General features: G+C 34.4%; 2 protein-coding genes across 4 annotated transcripts; both read left to right on the top strand.

The window, feature by feature from the left end:
* The first annotated feature begins 4,557 nt into the window (after nucleotides 1–4,557).
* Nucleotides 4,558–6,976, top strand: LOC136231817 (uncharacterized). Of its 3 annotated transcripts, none has more exons than XM_066020784.1 (7): nucleotides 4,558–4,700; nucleotides 4,867–4,901; nucleotides 4,991–5,147; nucleotides 5,275–5,409; nucleotides 5,594–5,701; nucleotides 5,835–5,939; nucleotides 6,642–6,976. In XM_066020784.1, the coding sequence occupies exons 3-7, from the start codon at nucleotides 5,004–5,006 to the stop codon at nucleotides 6,804–6,806; spliced, it is 657 nt and encodes a 218-aa protein (XP_065876856.1). In that variant the 5' UTR covers nucleotides 4,558–4,700; nucleotides 4,867–4,901; nucleotides 4,991–5,003; the 3' UTR covers nucleotides 6,807–6,976. The 3 variants fall into 3 exon arrangements, with proteins under 3 accessions (XP_065876856.1, XP_065876855.1, XP_065876857.1); XM_066020783.1 differs by having other exon boundaries at nucleotides 4,867–4,910; nucleotides 4,990–5,147; XM_066020785.1 differs by lacking the exon at nucleotides 4,867–4,901 and having other exon boundaries at nucleotides 4,990–5,147.
* Nucleotides 6,977–13,178: 6,202 nt separating this feature from the next.
* Nucleotides 13,179–14,843, top strand: LOC136232920 (protein THYLAKOID ASSEMBLY 8-like, chloroplastic). The gene is made up of 2 exons (XM_066022402.1): nucleotides 13,179–13,667; nucleotides 14,235–14,843. The coding sequence occupies exons 1-2, from the start codon at nucleotides 13,284–13,286 to the stop codon at nucleotides 14,622–14,624; spliced, it is 774 nt and encodes a 257-aa protein (XP_065878474.1). The 5' UTR covers nucleotides 13,179–13,283; the 3' UTR covers nucleotides 14,625–14,843.
* The last annotated feature ends 834 nt before the right edge of the window (nucleotides 14,844–15,677 follow it).

Raw genomic sequence — 15,677 nt, 5'->3', positions numbered from 1 at the left:
TCACAGGCAAACTGCTATATCTAACCTACACAAGACCTGACCTTTCCTACATTATAAAGCAACTATCCCAACACTTAAATATACCAACCACAGAAGATCAAAGAGGGTTCAATGAATGTTACAATACCTGAAAGGCATAATAGGTCTGATGTTGTTCTTTTTCGCCCAAAACGAACTCCAACTTCAAGCTTTCTGCAATTTTGACTGGGGAACATACGTGGAAACTAGAAAATCCATCACCAGATACATCATTTTTCTGGGCTCAGCCATTGTTTCCTAGAGATCCAAGAAACAAAACACAGTTTCTAGGTCCTCATTTGAAGCCGAGTACAGGGCCATGGCTTCCACTTCTTGTGAACTTCACTAGCTCACCATTTTATTAACAGATCTAGACATCCTCGCAACAACGACATCTCTTCTCTTCTGCAATAATATCTCTGCCATGCACATAACCCATAACTCAGTCTTCCACAAACGCACTAAGCACATCGACATAGATTGTCATGTGGTTAGAGAAAGAGTTCAAGCAGGTCTGATTCGTTTGATGTCTATCTCCTTCGTTATGCAACTGGCTCACCTTTTCACAAAATCTCAACATTCCCCTCACCTCCATTTTCTGATCAGCAAACTAGCCTTGACTAATATTTATCAAGTCTAGTTTGAGGAAGGGTAATAAGATCGTAAACATGCATCAAGAACAATGAAGAAAAAAGGAAAGCTTTGTGATTCTGGAAGAAGAATAAGAGGGAAGACAGATGAAGAGTCTTTTGGGACAAAGTACAAAATAAAAGAAATCAAAAGCCTTCAAGTCTTTTATTTCTTATCGGCACAAGCCTTTGGGCTACAAAGGGAACTTTAGTCTTTCCGCACAACCAGGGGCCTTTTGTCCTATTTTTATTTTAGTATATTTCAGAAGATGGGCAACATGATCAATAGTGCACCACAGCTTAATCACAATCACCTTTAATCAGCACCATTGATTGTCAGCCCTATAATCAAGGAGTCTGATTGCTCCAAGTGTCACTTTCCTTTTGGTCATTTAATTACTTAGTTTGGTTGTATTACTTAGAGAGCAAACCTAGTATATAGATAAATATGTAAATGTTAGCTCTTTTCAATTAATGAGAATCAAAAGAACTACTGAGAATATAGTTCATTACCTCATTCACTTTAACAGAAATCACAAATCTATGATTTGCAACTTTGAGAAATGCTAATTTGCATTTTTATTTCTCAGTACCAAGGGCGGATCTAGGGAGGGTCACGGAGGGTGGGCCGACCATCTGGCCCTCCGGAAAACCCTAGTGTAGGGGTGCTCCGCCCTTGATTTGAACAGAAATGCCATGGCTGGGAGCTCCCCAGCCAGCCATGGCGATGAAGAAGATGGAGATGCCCATCTCTCTAATTTTTTTTTGGCTAAATACATTATTTGCCCCTTGAACTTTTCCAAAAAGCTTGATTGACCCCCTGAACTTTCAAAGTGTTCCGATAGCCCCTGAACTTGCATAAGATATTCAGTTAGCCCTCTGAACTTGCATAAATTGTAATCAATTGATCCCTCGGTCGCAAAAAAAAAAAGTAAGTTCAATGGAGATGTATTCCATGCATCTTAAAATGTTAGTACATAATTCAAAAATTGATTAAAAATGAAGTTATTACAAATGTTATGAAGCTCGGACCGGAAACCGGTACGAGCCTATTCGGTTTGTTGAATGATCAACAAACCGGAGAGATCCGGGAATGAACCGGGACCCAACGGTCCGACCAGGAATCGGTGTGACCCCGGGTCTCTAACAATCAGGCGGGGTGGGAAAAATTTCTGAAGGGCTTGGAAAATTTTTTACGGGTTGGGATTTGAAGGGTTGGGCTGTGAAAAAATTTAGGCTGGGCTATGAAATTTTTTTTGAAGGGTTGGACTGGCTGTGAAAAAATTTGGCGTGTTGGGAATTTTTTTTTGAAGGGTTTGGAATTAATGTTTGAAATTAAAAAAAATAATAGTAAAAGTGGCCAAGTTAATGGACCTTATTACAGTGCGGTAGAGATTGCTTATATTGAAAGAAACTAAGGCTTCTAGCTTCACTTAACCTCTTTTCTTAGTAATAATACTTAACCCCTTTTAAGTTGTTTTATCCCTATTAAGATGACGATTTTTCTTATAGACTAATAGATCATCGAGTTTGGCTCTAAACTCTCGATTAATTACTTTCTATTGGCCCGGTTCAAGTAATTAATCTAGAGAAGCATTAAGTTTTATTAATCTAAACCTTTTTAATCTACTTTACCTTGGTCCGGCTAAAGTGATTACTTAAGATTCAAGAAAAACCGCTCGAGTAATTAGTTCTAAACTTTCGATTAATGAATTTCTCTTGGTCCGGCTCAGGTAATTAATCCAAAGAAGCATTAAGTTCTCTTAATTCCAAACTTTCGATTTATTACTTTCCCTTGGTCCGGCTCAAATAATAAGTCTAAGATTTGTAATAAGATTCATAAAAAACCTTGGAAAACCAATAAGCCACACTAAATGGTCATTAGATCCAACTTATGAATTTTGATTAATCAATTTAATCACGGTCAATATAAATGATTAATTATATTCAAGTAGCAATTGGGCTCATCACCTACAAGCATTAAGAATCATAAGTTAGTTCTCAAAAAGGATAAAAATAGCTTAAATAGGTTAAACGTAATTACCACATAATTAAGCTTAAGATCCGCTTTTAGTCTTAGTTAAGAGGGTTTTAGCCCATAAGTAGATTAAAACACACCTTAGAAAGATAGATAATGGAGTTCATAGTAATAAAAGAGATTGAAGTTTAGAAGAAATCGTAATGACGATTGTCGAACGAACTTCTTCGGTAACTTAAAACTTACTTTTATTGGATGAACTTTTGCACAAACAACAACTTGAGCACAACAACAACAATCACAACAACAAATACAACTAATCTTGAAAGAGAAAAATCGGCAAAATAACATTATAGAGGGAGAAATTTAGCCTAAGCTTGGTGTGTCTTCAAATGGCTCCCAATGTCTCATTTTATAGTAAAATGACACAAATATTTCCAAAGACCAAGTCTCCTTATGTCCCATAACTTCTTAATCTTCCATACTCAGCTTTAAAGAGGGTAGTGGAAGACTTTGACATTTTAGGTGTAACGACCCGGTCCGGAGTGGGTGGCGCCGGGGTAGAAGGCCTGAGCAAGGAGCGGCCCTAAGGGATGGCGATGGGGACAGGAATGAACTGAATCCCACATCGGAAATGGAGAGGGAGTGATTGGGGCTTATTAGTAAGATGTGAATCCAATACATGCAGACGTGTTTTAAAGCCGTAAGGCCCAATGTGTTGGAATTGGGCCAGAGCGGACAATATCTACATGGTATTGGACCAGGGTGTTACATTAGGAGTTGAAATGAGTAAAGGTAGGAAATGAATCATAGGCTTGAACATGTTCATCAACTTTGGATAATTTCTGGGCCTGTTACACTTCGAATTTGGAGATGATTATTATTAGTCATTTTTACATCTTTCTCTTAGCTTTCCAATGCATTTTGAGTCTCCTCAATCCGAGTCTGTATGAGGGAGATACGATGAAAATACGAAAATGTGTCAAATCTGTCATAGTGTGAACAATTAGACCTGTATTACTGCTAGCTCCATCTTGACGAGATGCATACGAAAAATCACTAAAAACTCATTTTTTCACTCCATTTTACTCCCGAGTTCTCGTCTTAAGTACTGAATTTGGTTATTTGTGCCGAAAACCTTGCAAAAGTGCTTGAAAAACACACAAAATGACTTAGATACATAAAATAAAGAAAATATACAAAAACCATTATTAAAACTTATCAAAATATCACCAAAAACGTATTAATTAAGTACGGAAAATGCAATAAATCATGACGATAACATATATTTCAATTTATTCTGAACTTAATTTATTCGTTATATATTTAAGACTCAAATTAATAAAAAATAACAAATCAAAAGTTGTTTATAATTATTTTGGATATATATAATGTATAAAAATAATTTTAAATTAATTATATATATATAATATATATAAATATTATTTATTACGTCATCTGGTTCGACTAATCCGAGCCATCCAGTCCGACCAAGTGATTCGTGATCCATTCACCAATCCGGTTTGATGTCTGTCCGGTTTTGATAATATTGGTTATTACTTATTTTCTCTAATATTAGAACCGCATACCCCGATCTTGGTCGTTTAACTTTTTTTTAAGATACATGCAATACATCTTCCGTATTTAACTTACTTTCTTTTTGCAACCGACTGATCAATTGATTACATTTTGCGCAAGTTTAGGAGGCTAACTCAATATTTTATGCAAGTTGAGGGGCTATTGAGATACTTTGAAAATTCAGGTGGTCAGTCAAACTTTTTGACAAGTTTAGGGGGCAAATGATGTATTGAGCTTTTTTTTTTTTTAGTTCTACGACGTGGTTTTAGTTGTATATTAGGTTTTTTTTTTAATTTTTGTGGAAATTACATAATTACCCTTCATTTAATTAAGAACTGTGTTGTGTGCAGCAATTTTACTTTTGGCCTCCATCTCCTCCACATTCGCGATTTGCTGCTGAGAGAGGAGAGGTTGCTGCTGCCGCGGTTCAATTCAAGAACCTGCTTGCTGCTGCCGCCGTTCGTCGCCGCCGGAAGTTGGGGAAGAGAGATAGAGAGGTAAGGTTTTGATTTTAGGGTTTTTGATTAAATTGTAGGTATAGATTGCTCGATATTCTTAATTAGCTTCTTAGGTCGTTCTTGGTAGGATACCTCTTGTTTGATATAATTAATGATATTGCAAAAAGTTGGATTTTAAAGCTTCTGTATCATTCTCAACTTCCAGGTACAATAACAGGCAGTCAACTGATCTGTTTCAGGAACGTTAGCGTAATAAACCTCCAAACATTGTTTCAGATTTCTATTAGTTTATTGAATGGATAGTAATGGGAATTTTTTTATGTAACAGGTATAATTGTGATAATGGTGTATTTTCAGCATGGCAGAAATGCCTTGCAGCACATTGTGAGAGAAACTAATCTTAAGAGATCTCATGGTACTGTTCACCCACTTCTTCATGCTTGCCAAGGGGTTCGATACAGAAAGTTAGAAGTTGTTCTTACAACTGTGAGTTAAAAATATTTAGTCTTGGATTGATTGGTCGATTGGAGATTGGTACAAGTATATTGCTATTGTGATATATTTGTAAGGAGCATTTGTATTAACTATTGTTATTAATTTCAAACACTTGCAGAGCATAGAGAAGCTTGGAAAAGCTGGTCAAACAGTGAAGGTTGCTCCTGGGTATTTTCGCAACCACCTGATGCCTAAATTGCTTGCTGTCCCTAACATTGACAAGTTTACTCATCTCATCAGGGAGCAGCAAAAGGTTTTCTCAAATTTTAATTTTGATGCAATATAAAATAAACATGTGCAGTCTTGGTGAATTAGTTTGCTAATGGACTTCAGCATTGATCTTTCAATGGAGTTTGACTTTATAAATGGAAATACAAATTCTTTTGGCATGTGATAGGTAGGCATTAGTTATAGGCCCTTGACTTCTTTTGCATCAGATTTACCCACATGGGGAAGAGGAAGAGGTTAAAGTGGTCAAGGAGACAGCTGAAGATAAGAGAAAAGAATATGAGAAAGCAGCAAAACGCTTGATTAATTCTCAGCTGGTATTATTCTGTCTTTGAAGTCTTGGTTCTTTCTTACTGATTTTATTCTTGAATACTGTTTGTTCCGTCTTTACACAATCTATTGGTCTATTGGTCTCTATGAAACATTTGATGATTTATTGGTGCCTTACAGACAATTAGAGCAGGCATCAACACTCAGAAATTTCGAGCACGTGCTACAAAAGACGAGCCAATAGAAATTCTCTCACCTGTAACCACTGATACTATAGTGAAAGAGGTATAGCATATCTTGATCTTTCTCTGGACAATTTCCTAAAGATGGTGTCAAAATTTTCTTTATTCCTCTAAATTGAGAGATGAATGTTGCAAAGTTGCTTGCGAAAGAAAAGCTTCGGTAATTAGTTAATATTGCAGAATATGGCTGTCCCAAATTTTTATGGGTATTGGCTTTAATGCAGTGCAGGGCATTCCATGATTTTTCTAATTTTAGATTGATATGATAGTTAGAAGTTAGAGATGTATGTTTATTATGTCTCGTGTTTAGATTGCATTATGTTGTGTTCTTGAATTGAACTTAGAATTTGGATCTTTTCAAATGATAGGTCATGCTCGATAAATCTCAGTCATCCAATGCAAATCATTAGTTAACTCTTAAATTTTAAAATTAAATCTCAACCATTTATTTTGCATTAAAATGGTAGAGATTGTCAACATCTCTTATGTCCATTTTGAACTTGAGAGGATCCCTAATCCACTTTGGTTTTTTGTTCTTACTTAGAAACATACAGTAAATGGCATTTTACAGCTAGTCATCATCTGACTTTCTTGTGAAGTAAAAATTACAAGTCTTTGAGGCATTTATGTAATAATAATTTTGTTAGGAAGAATGCATCCTTAAACTCCTGAGCTTCTCTTGCTTTCTATACCTGTACATATGCTTTCATTTAAATCTCGGTGAGCTCTATACATGTATTTTCAGGTGGCAAGGCAACTTAATGTGCATATCGAGCCGGAAAATATTAATCTTCCATCACCTTTGACCACTTTTGGAGAACATCATGTGAAACTATTCTTTCCGAAGTCTATTCCATTGCCAGAGGGAAAGCTTAGCTGGAATCTTAATATAAAAATCAGGGGTAAATGATCAGCTATTCTGCGTTACTAGATTATTGTAAGTTGTTTTTGCTGGATGTGACTAGTTGAAATTGCTTTACCTGTAAGCAGAAGTGCTGCATCTTCTGAAAAGTTTTTATATGCTCAAATATTTCTTACAATTTTTCGATAATGGATGGAAATCCAAATTCAAATCTTGAATATTGACCATTGCTATTCAATTGATTTACAAGAGGGCCAGGTCATTCTGACTATTGGAGCTATGCTGATATTGGTTTAGAAGAAACTGAATGCCTTGTTTTCCTAATAATGGTGCAAATGAAATTGGAATCAAGACCAATTTGCTGCATCAAATTAATCCATAATGTGTTATATCTATTTAGGAAACGAATTGTTTGATTTTTTGTTTAATCATGTCATTTTGAGTAAGGATATTGATTTTATTTTTTTTTGGGATAAAGAATTTGATACTAATATTTATTGAAAGATGTGATGATTGCACCAGTTGAAGTACGGTAATGAAATTCGGTCGAACTCAATGGATTTTGGGTATAATGTGGCCAAATGTTCTAAGTTTAGTGTATAATGTTGTTAGAAAAAGGGTTAATTCAAAAAAAAAAAAATTCCCTAACAAATAAAGGATTTTCACCTAATGTCGTCAATTTTGTTAAACAAAAATTTCTCTCCCTCTTTTTACTTTTCAAAAGTCTGTAATTAATCTGTTAAACAGTGTTATTTACTCCCTCCATTCCATTATATAGATCATTCTAGCAAATTAGTTTTTTCTCTAAATATAAGTCATTCTAGGATTCCAATGCTTATTATCCAATAGTGACATGAGAGAGAATTATTTTTGGGTTAAGGTGCAAAAATACCCCTAACGTTTTGAGTTAGGAGCAATTTTACCCCTAACGTCTAAAATGGTGCAATTTTACCCCTAACGTTGGAAACCAAGAGCAATTTTACCCCTAACGTTAATAAATTGGGTCAATTTGAGAAATAATTCATCAAACTTTCTTCTCGGTCATGAATCTTGTTATCTACACTTCATACATGTGTCATTTTATGAGTAACAAATCACAAACATTTGTTAGGATGTGAAAAAAATAAAAAAATATACTGTCTTTTTGTACGGATTAGACAAAAAAAAATTCAAAAAATCCACCGAATTTATAAATATTAATCTCAAATTCTATTATTAAATTATAAAAAACATGAAATTCTTTTTTTAGAACGAATTGTTATGCAATTGGTGCAAAATAATGAATAAAAATTTCTGTGTTTTATAATAGTGTCTGAAATTGACCCAATTTATCAACGTTAGGGGTAAAATTGCTCTTGGCTTCCAACGTTAGGGGTAAAATTGCACCATTTTAGACGTTAGGGGTAAAATTGCTCCTAGCCCAAAACGTTAGGGGTATTTTTGCACCTTAACCCATTATTTTTTGTATTGGTATATGTGCTTTTTAATATTCCAATACTTATTGCCCAATAGTGACATGAGAGAAAAAAAAATTTAGTTAACCAATATATTTCTTAATTTGTGTGAAATACCTTCGAATGACTTATATAATGGAATGGAGCCTGGAGGGAGTAATTTTAAATAATTATTTAAATTTATTCTAATAATTGTATATAGTTCAATTTCGTGACAAGTTAGTCAAATAATATTTAAGTACAAAATCTAAATAGAAAAAAAACCCTTAAATAATATTTATCTAACATTAACTAATTTATAAACCATAATTTAAATCTCTTCAAAACAATAAACATAATTTTTATTTATATTTAAATATTGGTGGAAATTAAAATCAACCAAATTTGATTGATATGTGATCTCCATGTCATTTGGGTGTGGGGATTTGCGGTGGTTGGAGAAGCAACTACCACCAAAATAGCATTTCCAACCCTTATTTGATGACGGTTGGAGATGCTCTAAGAAAACTCGATAATTTTGATTTGAAAGAAATATAGATAACTCCAAATTGGTTCATTGATTCTTCCCATAATTATGGGGTTTAAAGCTAACATTATTTCCAAAGATTTTTTCCAAAATTGTCAAAAATAGTGATAAAGGGTAAATTCAATAGAAAGCCATGTTTTAAAAACCGGACCAGACATCGAATCGGATTGACAACTGAGTCAAGGGTCAATTGGTTCAACTGGTTGATTCGGATTGGTTGAACCGGATGACATTATAAATAATATATTTTTTTTTTAATTTCATTTAAATTATAAAATTTATTAAGAGTTTAAAATTTTATTTTATGTATATTTAAAATTTAAATGCTAAATTAACTTTGTTTATATTTCAAAGATTAATTAAGTTTTTAATAATATTTATCAAAATATATAAAAAAATTAATACTAAATAAAATTTTAAATTTTAAGTATCAGCATAATAGATAAGTATATAGTGTTGTTATTAATCACAAGTTGAAAGCTAGTTTGGTGATAAGATGTATTTAGTGGTCTCTAAGAGCCTAGATTCAAATCCCACCAACAACATATTTTTTTTTAAATTAAACATGTGTGACTAGCTAACCGGACCAAACCGCTCAACCCGACCGGTTCATGGTTGATCCGGCCAGTTCAAACGGTTCAGTCTGATTCATTGAACATATTAAGAACCAGTATCAACCAGATCGAAGACCTGACCGGTTCGCGCTTGAAGCGGTCGAACTGACCGGTCCAGTCCGGTTTTCATAACATTAATAGAAAGGAGGAAGAAGAGATGAGAAACTAATTGAGAGGAAAAATGCTTCATATTTTCATTGATAACTACTAAGCACACTGCTCGAGGCTAAATAGTCGTTTAGAAAAGGAATGAGCACACGCATGTGTCATTCTTACTCTCTCAAGAACTAACAATAACAACTTAAAGGAAATGACAAAAAACAGCAAACCGCTAACTTCAATTAACAAAACACAAAATTGAAAATCAAAGTTGAATTCTTACGTATCATTTCATTCCCCTTAAGATCTTGTCTCAAGGTCTGATTCTGAAAACCGCTTTTGCAGCTCATTGATAGGGGCGTTTCGTCCCTATCTTTTAGCGTGATTTACGGTTTAATTTTAGAAGAAATAAATAAGTTTAATTACAAAAATAGAGTGTTTTAATAAAATAACAAAATAAAAATAAATTCCTTACTTTCGGTTAATTTTCCTTATTTTTGATAAATATTAGAAAATAAAACGTCAAGCTAACTCGGCTCGCAAGATTTGTATTTCAGGTACGAGAAAGGAGCAAAAATCCACTCCATACACGGGGCGTATCATCCCTTACGCGGGGCGTGAAACATGGTGTCATCAATAATTGCCTTATCCACAGGAGCCATGTGGAACTGACTCAACATACGCGGGGCGTATGACACATGTCGGCAATAATTGGCCTAATCCTGAAAGTCGGACTGCATTGTCTCCCGGAGTCAACTCTCCATACGCGGGGCGTACTTCAGCTACGCACGGCGTAAAAGCTCCAATTCAAGCAATAAAACTTCAGAGACTCAAACACGCGGGGCGTACTTCAGCTTCTAACGGAATTGGTCCACATGCAGGAGATTTCTGACGGAATGGGCACTTACGCGGGGCGTATCATGGGATTTCTGCACCAAATAATGTTGCTCCATACTTGTACCTTGTGAAGTTACAATTCTACCCCTAGCTTGATGTATAAATAAGAGTGACTAGCACTCATTTAGACACCTTCTACACACATCACCTTCTACCCTCTACCATATACACCTTGTACATAGCTACATTTTGCTTCTTTTAGATAGTTGTTGTGTAATTTTGTAGTATAGATTTAGTTTATGTAATAAAACTCTCCCACCTCGAAAGCTTGTTCGGTTATTCCGGCGTTCCATCAACATTCCGCTCCATCGTTCGTCACCAAGCTCGAGAGTTCCACCTCCAAGTCCTAAGAGACGGCCTTGAGTCCGGTTGGCTAGTTCCGAGGGCCGATTCTTCCCTCTTCGCTTGCTAATTAGCTTGCACTCTTCCTATGTACTAGGCTTGGTTGTATTCCTCATTTATGCTTTCCATATTTATAATACGTGATTTGCAATTTCCGTTTCTATATACGTGTTGATGTTTATTACTTGTTTTGATACTCGTAATTGACTATTGTGTAGGGGAACGCGATTTCCGACGCCATTCGGGCTATCTTTAGGGATTCATATAGGTGTTGCCTTACCGGAAGTGACAAACCGGAAACCGTAGGAATTGACAAGCCACGGAACTTACGGGCCCTAGTTTCTGATCCCCAGCATTAGACACGCCTTGACTAGGAACCACGTAGTCTAAGTACTTCACGGGTCGGTCGAACTACACGTAGTCGTCTTTGCAAGAGTAAATCGTCAATCGAATATATTCGGATTTATTGCATATTATATTTATAACTTATCGTCACCCATATCACTCCGTGGAGTTTTCCATTACATAAATCTGTGTCATCAATAGGTTAGGAGTAGTTTGTAGTTGTGTCTCACACCAACCCAAAGTATCCACCGCTTAGATAACGTATAAAACTGAGTCGTCTAATACTTGCAGTTATAAATCCCGTGGATTCGATACCCGGTCTTAACCGGATTATTACTTGATACGACGGGGTACACTTGCCCCTAAGTAGTCGTAGCGTCTAGTAGAGTTAAGAACATTTAAAAGATCACATCCATATTCATAGTACATTCATTGCAATACACATTTAATCGTCGTAAGAAAAGCTCACACTAGGCGCCGCGCTATCACTCATAAGAAAATTCCCAGGTAGCCTCTGTAGTTGTTCCTCCAGTCCATTGTACAAGTAGCTTAGCTGCAAGCCTGTTTCCTCTCTTACAATTTTATCGTCAAGTATAACCATTGGTGTTAGTGGAAGTGTTGGAATCTCTCGTAGGCTATGATGTACGAAAACTCTTCATGCCATGCGTTTTTCCGTTTCCAGTAGATGTGGAAAATGGAAACTCTCGGAAACTGATATCAAACGTTTCCGGACACGTCTCCTTAAGTGCCCAAAATATGAAACGCGTCTCTCAATTTTTAAATGATTTTCCCTGCCTATTTCGATTAAAATTTTGAAAATTCAAACTTTCTATTTTCCAATTTCTATTCAATATAAGATTACGAAAATTGAAACTTCTTATTTGAGAGATAATTTATTCATGTATCCTTCAATTTAAAGAACTTACCCATATTTCTTTCTCATGTAATTTCGATTGAGGTTGGACTTTCTTTCTCTTGTTCTTCAATCTTGTTTTTTTTAATGTATTATTACATTTTTAATAATTATAAATATGCCTCTATATTTTTAATATTTACACGTTTCCCCCACTTTTCCATTTCCTATGTTTTTCAGAAATTCTGTTTCCCAGTATCCGTTTTCGTTTCAGTTTTCGTTTTAGTTTCCGTTTTCGTGCAACAATTTTTATCAGTAACGTTATAAATTATATAATTATATCCATAATGATTGCAAGTTGGACTAAGGGGGTGTTTGGTTACTACTTTTTCTTCTTTTGTTTGTCTTTTCAATATAAAAAGAAGAGTTTTAGGTATTTGATTAGATATCTCTTGTTTGCCTTTTATAACTGAAAAATAGGTTTTTATAAAAGCAGGGAATACCTGCTTTTTGAAGAATCAGTCTTTTCCAATAGCAAACAACAAACCGTAGCAGCAAAATATAAACAACAACAACAAACAGTAGGTAAACCAAATAGACCCTAAATTTACCTTTAACTAATTATACTTTACCCAGTTATGAATTTTGCTATCTCTTCTCTACATATGTGTCATGTTATCGGTAGCAAATCAAAGACACTTGCACTGACGTGAAAAAAAAGATAGTGTGGACACGTCTTCGATTTAGTATAGAACACGAGATACTTTTTAAAAAATCACGGATATATATGTGTCTTTGATCAGTTATTAATGAGTGACAATATGATGCACATGTGGAGTGGAAGATAGCAAAATCATGAATTTGTGTAGTGCTTTTGTTAATAATGATTGGGAATTTGACCCAATTTTCAAACATTATGTTAAAATTGACCTAATTCGGTAAATGTTATAATTATAATAATATCATTCATGACGTTAAGGATAAAATTAGTCTTAACTGTTGATGGTATTTTACCTCCAAATGAAAAACTATTAGAGTACATCAAATCATCTCAATATTTTGAAAAACTAATGGAGTACATCAAATCATCTCAATATTTTTCCTAAGATAGTTATTATATAATATTTTTTTTAAGACTTATGTATTTGATTTCTATTTATAGATAAAAGAAATGGTAGAATATTGTTATGGAAGAAGATCTAGAAAATAGAAGAGCCCAACATTGTTTGATGAAAGCCCAAGACCATACAGTCTCCTCCTGAACTAAAGATATATGGAAGGAATGTTATAATTTTCCAATTTCAAGCGCACAGCAGAAAATAGCAATTAATCTCCTTCTCCGTCCATGGAAAACCCCTTATTTTGACAACACCCAGATTTCTCTACCCTAAATTAATGGCTCTTCGCGCTTTTTCAAAATTAAAAATCTCAAAATTCAGTACTTCTCTTCTTCTTAACTTGACGAATAAACCATCAGTTGGGACTCCATTACCTTCTGATCTTCATCTACCAACCTCAGACTTGGCTGCATTACCCAATAATTTCTTATTCGGGTCGAGGCAATATCACGATGGGAGGCCGAGAGGACCCCTGTGGAGAGGCAAGAAGTTAATAGGAAAAGAAGCCCTTTTTGTAATTCAGGGATTAAAGAGGTTTAAAGATGACGAATCGAAGCTTTCCAAGTTTATAAAAACGCATGTTTTAAGGCTGTTAAAATTGGACATGATTGCTGTTCTCACTGAGCTTGAGCGCCAAGAGGAGGTCTATTTGGCCACAAAGGTGATTAAATTGATTTAACTATTAAGCTTTTTTTCTTTTGTTTTTGGTAATATAGCATGTTTTTTTTTGTTAAAATGGTGTAACTGGGTGTGCTTTAGCTTTATGGATGTGTAGAAGTAGCATGATTTATTACTGCTCATATGGTGTTTGACATAATGCTTCAAATAACGAACAAGAAGAAGAATGATTCTTCAAATAGGCTTTATTAACTTTCATTATGGCCCTGAATTTTCACTTTACTAGCATAGTAACCATTTTACTGATTGATAACATCAGCATAGAAAATTTTCCAAGAACCAGCATTTTTTATTTTTGGAATCATCATGTTCAAAGCTTTCTCTCTCTTGACCAACAACACAAAAATATCTCAAAACCCAAAAATAAAAACTTCAAGAATGAAATTTGCTTAGAGTGGTCATCTTGATCTACAGTAAAAACGGATATTATGTTAGTAAAATACAAAATCCAAGGGTTATAATGTTCGGGTTTTAGGTTTGTTCTATGGATTATGTATTAGTGTGAGACTAATTGATCTGTTTTATGGACAACACATAAAACAATGTTCAGATGTTTGAAGTGATGCAAAAGCAAAACTGGTATGAGCCTGATGTGTATCTGTACAAGGACTTGGTGATTGCGTTAACAAGAAGTGGAAGAATGGAGGATGCAATGAAGCTTTGGGAAGCAATGAGAAATGAGAATATATTCCCAGATTCTCAAATGTACTCTGAAATCATAAGGGGTTTTTTGAGGGATGGATCTCCAGGTGATGCCATGAATATATACGAGGACATGAAGAAGTCACCCGATCCACCTGACGAATTACCCTTTAGAATTTTGTTGAAGGGACTCTTACCACATCCGCTTTTGAGGAATAGAGTCAAACAAGATTATGAAGAACTTTTTCCTGAAAAACATGTTTATGATCCTCCAGAAGAGATTTTCGGAAGGCGGTAAGTGATTTTCTATGTTATGTTATGTTATTAGGGAACAGAGGGACTTTGACAGATAAACTGCTGTGCTGTGGTTTATGTATTCAAACTTATTTGTGATTGTTCTTTGCATTTTCATCTTTTTATGGAAATTTTGATTTTCAAAACAGCAAAGCACTTGTAGAATTGCTCTCATATATGATGTGTCACAGAAATTCGATTTCATCATCTTTTTTTATTTCAAGTTGAAAGTCTAATTTTGGAGTTAGCATATTTGAGTGCTGGTGAAATAAGAAATAAGAGACCTTTAATTTAAAAAAATGTATTTAAAATATCACGTCATTTGATCATTTTTTAGATCTGAATTGGTATTATAACTATATTCTCGATAAAAGAATTTACTATATATACATAGTAACAAACAATTGGACTCCTTTTTTACCCCGGGCAAGAGACGGTTACACTCCTGGCGTATGCCCAAGACCAGTCTTGATATTACCTCTTATAACAATATTGGTAGTGTTCACATGCACTTTAATGATTAAATAAATTTTGGTATTCATCGTCAGATCTAGTTTTGTAGAATCTTAGGATGTAGATTCAGAGCATCTTAAGATTGCATCGTAATAAACTTAGATTTAATAGTACCGTCAGATCTAGTTTTGTAGAATCTTAGGATGTAGATTCAGAGCATCTTAAGATTGCATCGTAATAAACTTAGATTTAATAGTGTATAATCAAATTCATTTGGTTATTAAGGTTCATGTGGACAAGAGGTATCAAAAGTATACACCACTTAATTATATGGTATGAAATTGACACGTAATTTTAGTGTTTGAGTTTGGCTTAGAAGGTAAGTTCTCATTTTTAGATTGACACGAAACTGACACGTAAATTTTTTAGTTAGGGTTGATATGCTAACCCGAAAACGACACGAAATGATATAAATATTTAAAATTATTATTATTATTATTTTATTAATAAAGATAATAAAATTATAATTATTACTTGCAAATGTGATTTAAACCTCCTAAATTGTTATATAAACATTAAATGACGTCCTAGCATGATATTGGCG

The sequence above is a fragment of the Euphorbia lathyris genome, chromosome 6 (assembly GCF_963576675.1).
Source record: "Euphorbia lathyris chromosome 6, ddEupLath1.1, whole genome shotgun sequence".
NCBI lineage: Eukaryota > Viridiplantae > Streptophyta > Magnoliopsida > Malpighiales > Euphorbiaceae > Euphorbia > Euphorbia lathyris.
The sequence above is the reverse complement of the archived record's forward strand: the minus strand, read 5'-3'. Positions and strand labels throughout refer to the sequence as shown.

Coding starts and splice junctions, on each gene's coding strand:
- LOC136231817 (XM_066020785.1), top strand. CDS start 5,004: ATGGTGTATTTTCAGCATGGCAGAAATGCCTTGCAGCACATTGTGAGA. Junction 5,148..5,274: donor TAGAAGTTGTTCTTACAACT/GTGAGTTAAAAA, acceptor AAACACTTGCAG/AGCATAGAGAAGCTTGGAAA. Junction 5,940..6,641: donor CTGATACTATAGTGAAAGAG/GTATAGCATATC, acceptor ATGTATTTTCAG/GTGGCAAGGCAACTTAATGT.
- LOC136232920 (XM_066022402.1), top strand. CDS start 13,284: ATGGCTCTTCGCGCTTTTTCAAAATTAAAAATCTCAAAATTCAGTACT. Junction 13,668..14,234: donor AGGTCTATTTGGCCACAAAG/GTGATTAAATTG, acceptor AACAATGTTCAG/ATGTTTGAAGTGATGCAAAA.